The sequence below is a fragment of the Bicyclus anynana genome, chromosome 18 (genome assembly GCF_947172395.1).
Source record: "Bicyclus anynana chromosome 18, ilBicAnyn1.1, whole genome shotgun sequence".
Taxonomy (NCBI): Eukaryota; Metazoa; Arthropoda; class Insecta; order Lepidoptera; family Nymphalidae; genus Bicyclus; species Bicyclus anynana.
The window spans coordinates 10,480,189-10,496,284 of record NC_069100.1 but is presented as its reverse complement, the minus strand read 5'-3'; the positions used below and the strand labels follow the sequence as shown (position 1 = coordinate 10,496,284).

Genomic DNA, 16,096 nt, shown 5'->3' with positions numbered 1-16,096 from the left:
TATTATAAGATCGTATGTTTGTAAAACTTCAATGCCAAAGGCTCCGAATCTGTTTAAGTTATCTGTCTTTCATTTTGTGATGGAGTACCAGCTTGTGCCAGTAAAAATAGCTATCTCGATTTCTCTAAAGGAGATACCCCCTGTTGGTGTCACAAACTACCTCGATACCTCCACCGCCAGAATAAAAAATCTTGACAGACAGACGACCATCAAAATGATCTTTTCCTTTTGAAGTATCAAGCCCTAAAAACCCTAAAAAGGTGGTCACTCACCGGCAAGTGGCACGTTGTGCGAGTCTGACTTAGAGGGTTGCGGTGCTGTGCTGTACATGTACTTGAAGAGCAGGTCGGACACACTGCGCGATATGCCGCCGCCTCGGTCTGATATCTGGAATTAATATCATCATCATTCATCAATGTCAACCCATATTCAGCTCACTGATGAGCTCGAGTCTCCCCTCCGTATGAGAGGGGTTAGGCTTTAGTCCATCACGCTGGCCAAATGCTGATGGACAGACTTCACACACAGAGAATTAAGGGAATTCTCTGGTATGTAGGTTTCCTCACGATGTTTTTCCTTCACCGTTTGAGACACGTGATATTTAACTTCATAAAATGCACACAACTTAAATGTTGGAGGTGCATGCCCCGGACCGGATTCGAACCCACACCCTCCGGAATCGGAGGCAGAGGTCATATTCACTGGGCTATCTATATCTATATAGCTAGTATATAATTACCTAAGTATAGCTGCCCCCCCTAGATAAAATCCTGGCTACGCCCATGATAGTAGACAAACTATACCTGAGTCTAATTACAATTTCAAAAGGTACCTTAACACTGACGTCTTCCTTGCCGCTCACCAGGTTGACCTGTATAGGCGGCGGGTCGTTCTCGTGCCTCTCCATGACGGCGCGCATGCTGTTCTTGAATAATTCGAACAGCATGTGGTACAGGTGAGACGGCACGTACACTATCGGCATTGGCTTGTCACTGGGCTCTGGAAGAGAGAAAGAAGCTTTAGAGAGAGGCAGGTCATCTCCTACCAGATAAAAATCTTGCTGGAGGTATGGTATGTATTGCACTCATAGTCACGAACAAAATTGTCTGTCATTTCTCTTTTCTGAGGAAAACGAGCTTAGATTTTGTATATATCTTATACTAAAACTAGAAGTTTTTGCCCGTTTTTTACACAATTTAATTACACAAAAAGGTATTTTTACGGAGCTCTTTAACCAACGAACACGATTACAACTATTTAACATCGATTCTATAGAGACAGTTTTTATAATCGCATTAGATCGTTGATCATATACTTTGACAGAAAAGTAACGTCTAGCGAGGCAGGTCCTATACAATAATTGGTCTGAGGCCTCGAGGCTAAGCCTCCTTGCCGGCGCAAGGCGCGGGAGATCTAGTTCCCCTGGTCATGTTCTTCCTTCCTTTCCGAGCCTTTCAGCCTAAGGGTTACGCAGACTGCAATTACTCGCTATCCTGCGCTATGGTGTCAAATTCGATAAGTTGCCGTTGCCGATGCCGTTCACTGACGCCTGCCGCGAGCCTAGCTGTTACTGAGCTGGTCTACTCCTACTCACGTCCGTTCTGCAGCAGCTCCAGCTCGGGCGAGGCGAGGTAGTAGCGGTCGCACATGAAGCGCGCGTTCTCGAACGCGTCGCGCACCACGGCCGCCACGTCGCACGCGGGGTCTATGGAGCCCACGTGCCGCCCGCCGTTGCCTATGCCGTTCACTGACGCCTGCCGCGAGCCCAGCTGTTCACCGAAAAGCAGCGCTGTATACAAAAAAAGCAAGTGCTTTAGACCAAACGGCTGAAGTGAAACTTCTTTGAAATACAACAAAGAAAGCGCCATCTATGAGCTTCAGGCATAACTGCATCGCAACAGGTGTACAAAAAGGGATTGTTTCAAGGTTCTCTTAGCAACGCCAACTACTGGTAACGATTTTTGGAGTCAAGCATAGGCAAAAGAGTTATTAAATAATCACAACCGGATGAATGGTTTAGGAATACATAAAAGTACAAACAAGTAAATTCATTAATATAGAAGATAAATAGTAATGATACGCTTTTTGACCTCAAAGTCACGACCTCTTTATTCCGCGAATATTATCATACTCATTATTAACACACATACATAAATACGTACATATTATGTACTGATGACGTATACTTAATACGAATTCTAACGAATGACACGATCTGTAAATACCTAAACTTTAATTAAAGTAAAAGAAAAGTACTTAATATGCAACAAATATTGCCTTTTGCATTTTATCTTAGTGGCCTAGGAAATTGTTTCATTTGCGAGTTCCAAGATGACGTGAAAAGATACTTTTTGACATGCACTTCAGATTTTGCTTCCTATTCACGCAACGCATTTGTTTTGTGTACGCAAAATTCTTGTAATTGGATGACATTTTGAAATTTTTAGGACCACGCGGGCCGAAGCCATGCTAGACGGCACTGTTTTTATAACGACTCTCCCAGAGAGGGACAAAATTATTCAATTTGCAGCTCCGAATACGTATTGTATATTCAACACTTCAGTATTTTACGATAAGTGATAGAACATTGCATATACAATAAATAATTATACCTTTATTATTTAGGTTTCATGTAAATTTTATGATAATAAACCTAGTTATATTATTTCATTAGTATTCAAATATTCGTTTATTTAATGTAGGCATTTTATTATATACGGGGCCCGGATTACTGTGGCCCCTTACGTGTGAAAGCAAAAAGGAGTAAAATATGATCCGCAATCACTTAATCTGGTGCTTCCTGGGACAAAAAAAAATTATATGCGGGCGACGGGCGGAAGGACTGCTCGGGTGTGAAGTTGTTCGCGCGGGGCATTGCTACCCCTCTCCCGGCCCGCGCGAACCATCCGGAGTGTTATGAACGAATTTGTCAAGCTACCATGTCCAGCACAGAAGGTCGATCGGCTGTCAACTCAGACCAATTATAGAAGGACCTGTATCGCACTCACAGTCACGAACAAAATTGTCTGTCATTTTCTGAGGAAAACGAAAGCTTAGATTTAGTATATAACTAGAAGTTTTTGCCCGTTTTTTACACAATTTAATTACACAAAAAGGTATTTTTACGGAGCTCTTTAACTGACGAACATGATTACAACTATTTAAATCGCATTAGATCGTTGATCATATATTTTGACAGAAAAGTAACGTCTAGCGAGGCAGGTCCTATGCAATAATTGGTCTGAGGCTGTCAATGATGTTGATGATGTACTCACTGTGCTGGTTGATGAGCATCCGTATGGATATCCGGCTCATGTAGAACCGGTCGAGGAAGTACTGGATCGAGTTCTCTATGCCGGGCTCCACCTCGTGCGACTCCTTCAGCTCCAGCACCCCCTGCGCCATCGTCTGCACCACGTCCGCGTGCCGGTTCCTGATGAGGACCAGCCTCTCGCAGAACCTGGAATATTTGAAAAATACCAAAAGCTTTATTTGCATACTATAGCAATCATCACGCAGTTTTACTCGCGTGGTTCCCGTTCCCGTAGGAATACGGAGATAAATTCAGGGATGCTATATTGCCTATAGCACTCGGGGATAGTACAACTTCCCAACGGTTGCAACCCTTAGCAGGGGTTTATTCGAAGAATTCCAACGAAGCTATCTGAGTCTCTAGCGCCTCATTTTTAAGGCATCATCATATAAATCATGATATTTTTAATAAAAAAATTATCATGAAGAAAATATATAAAAAGTCACTTAACTAAACTTCGACGATTAATGTTCTGAACCACGGATATAAGAAGTCAGTTTAAGTGCTTTATAATCTGTGGTCTGGACCTTCAAAACCTACTAAACTCCGCGCCATGAACTAAAATTGACAGCGCCTTACACAAATGAGCGCCATCAAGACATTAGCGCCGCGTCTACGGGACTTGTTTCGTGGCGCGGAGTCTACTCGTACCTCTCAAAGCTCTCAAAGAAATAGGGTTCTATACTAATATTATAAAGCAGAAAAGTTTGTATGTCTGTGTACCAGTCGAATTGTACAAAACTAAAGTCTCATGACTATAGCTTGACAAATTCGTTCATAACACTCCCGATGGTCCGCGGGGGCCGGGAGGGGGATAGCGATCCCTCGCGCGCACGACTTCACATCCGCGAAATCCTTCCCTCTGCATTCTCGCTGTCCTTCCCCTCCCGTCGCCCGCGTATCATGGGCGTGTCATCAACGAACTAAACACTAAAATAGACTTTCTTTAAAAGAGAAGGGGGATATAGTTTGGGAAACATTGTATAAAAGTTTCAGTGTTTAACACAGGGACGCACTCACTGGCTCAGCACAGGTGGTTCCGGCTCTTTCTTCTCGAACTCGATGATCTCCTCGAAGGAGCGCTCGTACCATTGGTTGACCAGCCCTAGCGACGGCATCCGCAGCAGGTTGTCTGGCAAAAGGGCGATCTCCTTCATTATGTTTGCTAGCCTGTAACAAAGATGCATAACGTTGAGCCTGGAGTCAATGATGCTAGAAGAAAAAAGAGGTAGATAGGTTATACGCGGACCGCAAGTGGCACGTTAAAACTATGCTAATTAGCAAACCTGAGCTCATCGCCGCACTATCATCGCGCCGTTGACAACGCCGCTGGAATATTTTTTGTGTGCCAGTTGTAAACTTAGAGAGATTGCTTATAGTAATAAGGCCACCTTTGCATGCTTAGTTCAAGTTATATAGTTCAAGTTTAGTTGTTGCAAAAATGTACTTTAAATCCATTTGTATATAGAACACTTAACCGCATATATAACGCGCTGCAACGCAATTTGATCGATGCGTGTAATGTTAATTGTACTTTGGTCTCATAGACTATGGCAGTGGTTCCCAAACCACATTGAGCTCCGACCCACCTCATAAAACATGTTTAATTCTGGACCCATCCCTAGGCCATTTCAAAATGAGGGCATAAAATATCAGTAACGCTTAAAATACCCTATTATTTGTAGACAGAGGGAAAAATAATTCCCGGACGCGAAGTCACACGACGCAGGCCAACTGAGAGTGTGTTACAAAGTGCCCATATTTTTCATTTGTTTTTGTTACCTGCCTCATTGGTCTCGTGGTTAGCTGGTTTAGCTACGGACATTGAGGTCCAGGGTACGAAACCCGGGTCAGGCCAACAATAAAATACATTGTGATTTTTCTTACAAGAAAAAACTAAATAAAGTTGGAATCTTAGCGGTCTTAGCATATCCCCGTGCCTCGAAGAGCACGTAAAGCCATCGGTCCAGCACCTGATCTTTCAGAGGTCGTGTCCATCTGCCGTACCATAGGCCTATGAGAGTGAATTAATTGGAATAGAGAGTGCACCTATGCTTGCACACACACTTGTGCATTATAATATCTCCTGCGATCATGAGATTTGCAGCCGTGGACGTGGTAAAAAAAAACAATTCAGTCAGGAGCATATGATTCTTTTTTATTTGTCATTAAATTGTCAACATCACAGACAACAATAAACGCTGATCTGTCGGGTTATCTTATGTTCTAGGCCCACTCAACATTCGCTCGCGACCCACCAGTGGTCACGACCAATACTTTGGGAACTCCTGGACTATGGTATTGTTTGAAAGTTATATATTTATGTTGGTATACTTAATTACTTACTTATATACAAAGGAAGTGTCAGCTTATACTTAGCGCAAACAATGCAAGTACGTTCGCTACTGGTACTTACACTATAACTTATGCTAATACTAAGTAGTAATTGTAAGCTTCAATAAGGCTCCATTCACACATACGAAGAGTCAAAATGAAGCGTTGCTGCCACGTTATTCAGATAAAAAACGGAGGAAAAATATAATCTGCTTCACTCATAGTACTTCATTAAATCAGCCACTGACGATGAAGTAAGCTCACATGTCTGCAGCGCTAACGGCTTGACAGCCGTTAAAACTGATCGTGTGTTGGTCACAATGTGCATGACATTATGCCGATAGCGACCAACACAAGGTCAGTTTTATCGGACGTCAAGCTCTTAGCGCTGCAGGAATATGGGCTTATAGAATAGTGAGTGGCTAGCATTATAGGGCAATAGCATTTTTGATATGGCAGCTCTTATTTATAACAAACTAGCGGACGCCCGCGACTTTGTCCGCGTGAAACTCGATGTAAACTTTCAACTACCTCTACCCTACCCCTACCATACCCCTACCCTACCCTTACCATACCAAAAAAAAAGTAGAAAGTATCCTATGTCCTTCTCCTGCCTCTAAACTACCTCCCTGCCAATTTTCAGCTAAATCGGTTCAGCCGTTCTTGAGTTATAAGTGGAGTGGAGTATAAATAACACGACTTTCTTTTATATATATATATAGATTACTAGCAAATTAGCTAATAGAAATTTAACTAAATTTACTTCATTTAACAGAAAGGATTTTGATATAGAATGAAAAGTGTTACCCTTCTGAAGCGTCTATGTGTTTCCTAATTCTTTGGTATCTTTAAACATTATCTCATTGATTGATTTTATAAATTATTTCATTCACACTACGGCATTGTAATCTCATGCCGGACAGGAAATAAAAAGATAAATTTAAAAATGCAGAACGTTAGATTAAATAATACAGCATTCAGTTCAATAGGAAATACTCAATTTTTTTTAATTTAATTAATTTCACATTTGAAAGTAAATAGATTACGCAATAATCAGTTCAATCTCTAGCTAATAAAATGTGTACTCTATTAGCTTCCACTAATGAATCAGAGGGCCTAGTGGCAGATAGGAGGTTGATACTGCTACTGTCACGTAACGTAAACGCGAATTTCTATGGAATTGAAACAGAGCCATCTAGTGGCACTACTGCACAACTGTTTCAATTCCATATAAATTTACGTTTACGTCAACGTAACGTTAACAGCATGAAAATATTGAAAACTCCCACAAGGCACACAGATCAAAATGAAATGCCATTACCAGGAACGTGACATTTTGGAAATTGATACATTTCATTATTACTGCAACCATAGACTTATAATAGAATAGGCAGACGGTATCTCGCTGTCAAACAACTGAAGCATTAAGGAGTGAAAAGCAGCCCATTATTTGATACAAATTGTTATATAACCATTTCGAAGGTATACAAAAATCGTTATTAAATAGCTCAGAATAGAGAAACGATAACAGTCGGAGTTAGATAGATATAATAATAATTATTATTAATTGACAATTGTTAGATAATCATATTCTGTGGTTTAGGGTTAACCGCAAAAAGCCTGGCAATGAGCATTTAATGGCATTAACGATTAATATATTAATTAAATTTATTTTCCTTAATCAACAGAAATATCAGATCGTAAGGCTTAGGCATCTACTCTCCTATAAAATATTAACGGATCTCCCGCGGTTTCACCCGCATATTTCCAATTCCCTTAAGAATACGGCGATAAAATATAAACTATAGCACTCGCAAATAATGTGGCTTTCTATTGGTAATAAAATGAATACATTCAGAGATCTCAAAAACTTATCTATATATATAAAAAAAAGTCGTGTTAGTTACTCCACTTATAACTCAAGAACGGCTGAACCGATTTAGCTGAAAATTAGCAGGGAGGTAGTTTAGAGCCAGGAGAAGGACATAATATACTTTTTTTTTTGGAGGGGTAGGGTGGAGGTAGTTGAAAGTTTACATCGAGTTTCACGCGGGCGTCCGTTAGTTTATAATAGAAGGTAATTAAAAAAAATAATATGTTTTTATTTCAGTTGTATTTGTCTTTCTATCTATCTATTTCTATCTAATATCTATCTATCTATCTATCTATCTATCAGTGTCTGCGTAGTAAAATAATGTATAGGAATGTAATTGCAAAATGATATCATCATTGCACTTATTATTCCGCGCGTCGAACGAACCTTGACACTTGACGCGAACAACAATGAGTTTATTGATGTACCCGTTGTTGTTGTTGTTATTGTTGTTGTAATGTTTAGCCGTACAAATAGAAGCAAAAGCCTGTGACGGTCAGACCTTCGTCATTTTATAAAAGCTGAAAATTTGTCAGATCCAAAATTGGATAGAAGCAGGCGTTACTTTGCGGAAGTTCATCATGATTATATAATGATTTATTTATTTTGCTATCATTCGCGAAAATTCGGCGAACCCATGCGACAACGTCACCCAGGTCCGACAAAATACTCTCTACGTACAAAAAAAAAAAAATTTTGCAATTGCACGTTGTAGAGTCAACATCTCCTGAGGATGCTCCGGTTTCGGGGTGAAACGTACGTAGAGAGTATTTTGTCGGACCTGGGTGACGTTGTCGCATGGGTTCGCCGAAATTTCGCGGATGATAGCAAAATAAATAAATCATTATATAAGATCCAAAATTAAAAAAAAAAAGTGTGTGTCAGCTCCGACGCACGAATGGAGTTTACTCTTTCAGATCGACTGTCTAATTAGGTGTGTGTTGCCCCGCAGCATACACTATGTACGTCTCATTACTTACGCCTGAAAAATGAAAGGTGCGCAGTATAGGTTGCGCACAAAAACGTAACGCTGTCATTCGTTCATCTAATTTTACTGCCCATATTTTTTCATACCGGGGGCTATATATGAAAAATCGATTATTATTCTTAAGGAGTAGGTATAATTCAAATTTTGAGCAAAGAGCTCTACTAAAACCTCTGATGATACAATAAGGTACCTACATTATACGTACGTAATTACCTACTTTTGCATATTCCTACTATAATGTTGTGAGGTCGACGTTTTTGGGGACGGGTCAACGACCTACAGCGTAGGTACGTACATAAACGTTTCAGTTTATTTTTATTTGTAACGTAAAAATAATTCACTGTTTCCACCGAATACAATTGCTTTAAAGTTTTAGCCACAGCAGCCTATTATTATTTTTTATTTATTCTTTACATGATAGCCCTTGACTACAATTTCATCTGATGGTAAGTGATGATGCAATCTACGATGGAGGCGGGCTAACTTTCGGTTTCTACACGACATCGTACCGGAACGCTATATCGCTTGGCGGTCTTTGTTGGTAGGGTGGTAACTAGCCACGGCCGAAGCTTCCCACCAACCAGAACTGGGCCAATTAAGAAAATCTCAATCGGCCCAGCCGGGGATCGAACCCAGGACCTCCGTCTTGTAAATCCACCGCGCATGCCACTGCGCCACGGTGGCCGTCAAAACATTACATCTTTTGATAACTATGGTGTGTACCTACCAATGAAAGAACAGGTGCACTCTATTTTCAAAACAAGATTGAAATCCAATCACAATACATTATTTGCGATACCAATGGCCACAAAAATATTTTACACATTATATAATTTATATTCATACTAATTCTATGACTTTAACAGGTGAAACATGGACTCGAACTTTGGACGACATCGTTAACTACCAATATTCGACTCACTATTGAGTATAAGTCTCCACTCAGAATGAGAGCAGTCGGGTCTTAGTCCACCACGCTGGCCAAATGCGGATTGGCAGACATCACACATGTAGAGAATTAATAATTAATAAAATTCTCAAGTGAGCTTACGATTTTCTTTCTTCACCGTTTGAACACGTGATATTTAACTTCTTAAAATGCACACAAATGAAAAGTTGGAGGTGCAGGCCCCGGAACGGATACAAACCTACGCCCTCCAAATCGACTTGTCCAGGGGCCACTGGACTCCGTAGTTGTAGTATAAAAACGATTTTATTTTTCGTATTATCAATAGATTACGATAACAAGTGCGTAACATAACAAAGTAAGTACTAGAAAAATAACCGTAAAAAAAAAACATAAATCTTGAACAAATATTTACTTTATGATATCGCGTGTATAGTACAACACACAGCTGATTCATACACGACCTTCGATACCAGATAATCGACATTGCTTTTGGCTTTTCTAACTAAAAATATTATCATATTATAATAATTATCCATAATAATCTACACTTCCATACTAATCCGTTCTAATATTATAAATGTATAATCTGTCTGTCTGTTACCTTTTCACAAGTAAGCCGTGATAAATGGAACATTGAAGCTAGAGGCTATTTTTATCCCGGAAATATCCATAGGTCCTGCGGGTCTTGTCAAAACAAATAGAAATTCACGCGAACGGAGTCGCGGGCGTCCGCTAGTTCTTTTATAAACGTGACTAATGCACGCTATTGTCGATCAATTATTCTCACGTTTCTGCAGCACCCACGACTATAACTGATCTTTTTTGAAACGCGACTTTTTTACACGACTTTTGAAACGTCTTCGTTGCCGTTTGCGCTGCAGAAACGTGAGAATAATTGACCGTCAATGGCTGACTTAAAAGGGTCGTAGCACACTTTGACGACAGCGCTTCCGCAAGGAAAATTACTAAAGATTAAGTACATATCTTTGCAGTGCGAATCAGGAACAAGGAACCAAAACCGTTTAGTAGTCGTCCAAGAAGTATCGACTACGGAGGTTGTACTAGTGTCGAATGATAATTTTATACTATGGATAGGTTACGTCCCTACAAAATCACTACAAAAAAAGTGATCCGAATGTAGTTAGCTACACAACTGAACGCATACATGCACAATTTTGTCTTTAATTACATTATACATACATACATTTAAGAAGCGACTGAATGAAATTAAGTCAATTTTCCACATTTGTCCGCCTCAGTTTTGATGCTCTAGTGCCTGATCTCTAGTATAAAACATCAGAGCTAGTGCCTGACTGCGATGCCTGGCGGATCTGTGATAAACTATGTAAGAGGAACTAGATCGAATAGTTCCTATTAGCACACATCAATCAAAAAAAATTGTAGCTTTGATGCTCGTAAGATTTGATTTTTTTTTTATTCTTGACAAGTTAGCCCTTGACTAAAATCTCACCTGATGGTAAGTGATGATGCAGTCTAAGGTGGAAGCGGAAGATAGAACTTAGAAAAGCAAAATATGGCACAAACCTCACTGGTAGTTCCTTCCTTAGGAACAGATACGATTTTCTTTCGCACGCGTTCAATCCTGAAAAGAAATGGCACCATGAGTACAAAAATGGAAAATTCTATTTATTATTTTTGTATTTATTAGCCTATACCTACCTAGCAACTACCTACCTAGTACCTAGCAACTAGCAAATTTGCCAATAGGGCAATCGCCAAACTGGTAGAGTGGGGTCTAAAGTCAAAGTCCCCCTCATAAAAAGCTTGCGTGTTAAAACAGAAAGTAATTTAAAATGGGCTAATGATAATGATGATTTGTCAAAGTATAGACTATTCCAAACAAGCACCTTGGTATAAGACACAGGTTCACTGGTGCCCCGACAGTGTCCCCCCCAAACCTTCTTGTAGCTTTCGTAAATGTAACAATATCTCCTATGGTAAGTTGGTCAGGAATAGCTGAGTAAGTACTAACTGCTCACAGTACTTAATATCTGGTGTGGTAACATAAAAAAACGTGAGCATAGAATAAAGCAGGAAAAAACAAACTTTAATCCTATAAACTACGCAATAGGTAGCACGACACGTAGGCTTAATTATAATGTCCTTAATGAAGGTTAGGGTGTAATAGGATACCTACAGTCAGTCAGTCGTATTTGTTTTGGTGCACAGAGGGTATGCATTACATTACTGGTCAGGTGGGGTCAAGTGACATGGCTTGACCACAAGGACTTTATTGTTGATAGCACAATGTCAAAGACAATCTATGCAAGCTTATAAATACTTAAGTAGGTACCTATCGTAATAATGCATTATGGATCCATATAAACAGCCTCAAAAGCTCAACGGTCAAAAGCGCCGTCTCTCACGCCGAGAGGTCATGGATTCGAACCCACTTCTTTATCTACTCCTAACACAGATTTTCTATTTAATGGATGGGAAGGAGAATATAAGTCATACTGAAAATATATGGCAAATACTCGTATTGTTAAAAAAAGTAAACTAGACAAAAATAGATTTTTACCAAGGACTTAATAAAATAATTGGAGATCGCTCGCAATGTCAATTGATAGTTTCTTGTTTATGTAGGTACGACTGTTACATCATGTGGGATCATCTAAATCAAAATCAAAATCAAAAAACATTTATTTCAAGTAGGCTCAGTTTACAAGCACTTTTGACACGTCAGTTGACTATTTGTAAAGATTCTACCACCGGTTTGGAAGGCAGGTTCTGCTGAGAAGATACCGGCAAGAAACTCAACAGTTGCTCTTTTGAAAAAGTCATACAGTATTATAATTTACAATTGATAACAATTACAATTTCTTATAGTTTTATTTCCTGTGTGAAGGTGGAAGCTGATCCAATGGCCTCCAAGCGCTTTTATCTTTAAGGAACTCATCAATGTTTAGCTAAAATCTAAAATTAGTAAATTACATAAAAATAAAATAAATGGTAAATTAACATGTTATTAAACTAATACTTTAGTAATTTTGATTCATTGCATTTGCAAGAAACAAGTTGGGAATAAGCTGCTTAGTCAGCGCTTAGCTACCAACTTACTAGATCTTAGGGGAGAACAGGTTTTAAAGTAAGTATACAAAAACAATAATTAGTTATCAAGCCGCTGTGTAAGTCAGTTGGGTCCCAATTCCCATTAAGTACTATTCAAGCTAGGTGACAAAGTTTAACAAGGGCTTTATTTAAAACTCAAGGTCAATTTAACAAAAGCTAATGTTTTACTTGAAACCTATAAAAATACGCCTTCTCGTTTTAATATAGGATTAATTAAGGAAAGTACCAAAAGCTATCTAAAGTTAATTGTTTAAGTATTGAGTACTGTTTAAGTGGGGTCAAGAGTGTCTTAGTAACAACAAGGACATTATTCTTGAAGGACAAAGAGGATAATTATTATGCTCAACAAATACTCTAGTATACTTAACAATTCTAATATAGCATTATATTATCATCTAGTCAATCAAGTGTTCCGTAGTTATTTAATAGGGATGATGCCAGTTCTTTAAATTGTATAGGTATAAATTAGAAGTATGCTAATAGTAAAGCAATTTTCTTAAAGTAACAGGATATCTGCTTTCTGAGCTACAGGGATTTAAAGGGTTACATTTGCGGCACTGCCACGTATCCCTGAAAAACGCGCCATACAAAATGACACAACTTAATGACGTCGTTGATTCGCTTATATAATCTATCTCCGTTACGCCCGTTTTTAATAACCTATCTATCCGCCATTTCGCTTAATAAAGTTAAGAAAATCTATCTTTCTGTTCTTATCTGCTTTTCAATAACCTACTGACAGATAGTTTGACTATGTAAAAATTGTTTGACTGTTACTGATAATCTAGGATAGCTATCTATCCGTAATCTTGGGTAGGTTAATGAAAACGGCCGTTAGTAGTTGCTGCGTGAATGTGTAACAAAGATACACACAAACTTTCGACTTTATAAATATCAGTCAGTGTGATGTGATGTTATGTGAAGAGATTGTAACGCAGCCTTATGTGCAGTTTTGAGGAATTTCTACTGTCAGTAGACCTAAGGGGCGCGTCATGACATCTCGTGAAGACAGGACCGGAAATATCGCTTTCGTCCCATCGCAACGAAAGAGTGATATTTCCGTTTCGGCTGCTATTGGTCGACTATATCTTTTTCTCTCAAAGAGATACGTCATATGCTTACAGGAAACATCAATAAGGTAATCAAATGCACTTAAAATCAAAACATTGCCATAATTGGAAAACGTTAGCATCAAATCAAAATCAAATCAAATCTCATTTATTTCAATTAGGCTTAGTTTACAAGCACTTTCGAAAAGACAAGTTATGTCATGATTTAATGGTGGTAACTGAAGTCGAAAACTAAAAAATTTTAATAAAAAAAATTCAACCGACTTCCAACTCAAAAAATAACTTTAACTAAAAAGCAAAAAATAACATCCTACCTATGTGCTACCTTCTGATCAGTTTGAAGGCGGTGCCAAGCCAGTGATGTTTTCATTAAATACGTTTAAACTACAAAATTTCTGTGGTTATTCCAGAAACAGCTTTAATTAAAACACGACACTGGCTTGGCACCGCCTTCAAACTGATCAGAAGGTAGCACATAGGTAGGATGTTATTTTTTGCTTTTTAGTTAAAGTTATTTTTTGAGTTGGAAGTCGGTTGAATTTTTTTTATTAAAATTTTTATTTTTTTATTTTTAGTGTTAGCATACCCACTGCGTGTGTACAGTCACAACCTATCTAAGTGGAATGTTCTTATCAATACAAAATTATCAAGTCCCAACACAAGGTAGCTACTGTGAGCCGTCAAGGAGTTCTCTTCACTGTGCTTCGTCTTCATCATCAGACCCTTAATACAGTCGCAATCTATCTAGGTGGAAAGTTCTCATCAATACAAATTTATCAAGTCCAAACACAAGGTAGCTACTGTGAACCGTCGAGGAGTTCTCTTCACTGTCCCTCGTCTTCATCATCAGACCCTTAATACAGTCACAATCCTTCTAGGTGGAAAGTTCTCATCAATACAAATTTATCAAGTCCAAACACAAGGTAGCTACTGTGAGCCGTCGAGGAGTTCTCTTCACTGTGCTTCGTCTTCATCACCAGACCCTTAATACAGTCGCAATCCATCTAGGTGGAAAGTTCTCATCAATACAAATTTATCAAGTCCAAACACAAGGTAGCTACTGTGAACCGTCGAGGAGTTCTCTTCACTGTCCCTCGTCTTCATCACCAGACCCTTAATACAGTCACAACCCATATAGGTGGAAAGTACTCATCAATACAAATTAATCAAGCCCAAACAAAAGGTGACTGCTGTAAATCCTTGACGAGTTCCATCGTCTGTGTTTCGGCTCCATCATCAGACCAACTCCAAACCTTCATAAAGTTGTAGTGGTTTAAAATACCTTATGGAAACACTAACAAACGTAGTAGCCGTCTCTACAACTTTTGAAAGTTCCCCTCAATTTCTCCAGGATGCCATCATCAGATCCTGACATGAAAAAAATGGGACCACCCTGGAAGTAAACCCTACAAAACAAAAAAAGAATTTTCAAAATCGGTCCATAATTGACGGAATTATCGCTGGACATACATAAAAAAAAAAAAAAAAAAAAAAAAAAAAAACATACATACAGCCGAACGTAGAACCTCCTCCTTTTTGGAAGTCGGTTAAAAATTAAAGTTACGAGGGTTCCAAACGCTCTTCGGTCCGTGAAGAGCCCACAACAAACTAAGCCAAGGTTAATTTTTTTTTGTTTACTACCATTTTACAAACTTACTTTTCTTGCACTAAGCACACAATCGTATAGTGCAGTTCAACAGCAAAAAAATAATCGAATATAAAAAAGATCAGTATATTACCTACCTATGTACACTTAATTTTTCTTTATCTTTGTCGAAAAAAGCAGATTTTCCACTTAATCCCATTAATTATGTTAGGAGTAGGTATTTACGTAAGCCTAAAAACACTTTCGACACTAATGGCTTTGCATTAAGTTTTCCATTTCAACGGTCGGCGCAGAAAACGGACGGAAAATCAATCGGTGCCGGCGGTTAGAGCCGATGTCGGGAAACATGAAATCGGCAACGATAACTAATCGGCTTAGTTCGCAATCAGGTCATATTCACGCGAAAATTGCAATTTCATAAACTCGCCGACGTGAGTGACTTCGACCGCGTGATATTCGGGGTTTTCAAAAATCCTGGGAGAATAATTAGTAGTCTAATATGTTCCTTAATAATCTTATCAGTCTTCCAGTGAAAGTCCCATTCAAATGTGGTCAGCCGTTAAAGAGATTAGCACGGACAAACATATACATGTGCGCAATTACAAATTAATTGAGAAAGACTTAATAATTCAATGGAATACTCAGCTAAACATCATTGTCCAAGGAGCAAGCTAAAGTACTCAACACAACAATCAATAACAAATAATGCTTATGACCCCCCACCAGATGGACTGATGACATCAAGCAAGGGATTCGCTGGATATTTCGCAGGTATTTTTTATACTTTACAAGTTAGCCCATGACAACAATCGCAACTGATGGTAAGTGATGATGCAATCTAAGATGAAACCGGGCCAACTTATTGGGAGGAGGATGACCATCCACACCCCTTTCGGTTTCTACACGACA

At 39.0% G+C, this 16,096-nt stretch overlaps 1 protein-coding gene and 1 long non-coding RNA gene across 2 annotated transcripts in view; one reads left to right on the top strand and one right to left on the bottom strand.

Annotated features, from left to right (window-relative positions):
* LOC128198942 (uncharacterized) overlaps positions 1-15,135 on the top strand; it is a 43,579-nt gene extending 28,444 nt beyond the window's left edge. Inside the window, exon 2 of the long non-coding RNA XR_008251650.1 lies at positions 14,061-15,135. This is a non-coding gene — a long non-coding RNA (uncharacterized LOC128198942). The remainder of the gene's footprint in view (positions 1-14,060) is intronic.
* LOC112054343 (pyruvate dehydrogenase (acetyl-transferring) kinase, mitochondrial) overlaps positions 1-16,096 on the bottom strand; it is a 47,324-nt gene that overhangs the window by 7,251 nt on the left and 23,977 nt on the right. Inside the window, exons 2-7 of the mRNA XM_024094103.2 lie at positions 10,964-11,021; positions 4,334-4,483; positions 3,276-3,460; positions 1,595-1,789; positions 833-999; positions 273-387 (exon numbers count right to left, since the gene is read on the bottom strand). Coding sequence (XP_023949871.1) covers positions 273-387; positions 833-999; positions 1,595-1,789; positions 3,276-3,460; positions 4,334-4,483; positions 10,964-11,021 — 870 coding nt within the window. The remainder of the gene's footprint in view (positions 1-272; positions 388-832; positions 1,000-1,594; positions 1,790-3,275; positions 3,461-4,333; positions 4,484-10,963; positions 11,022-16,096) is intronic.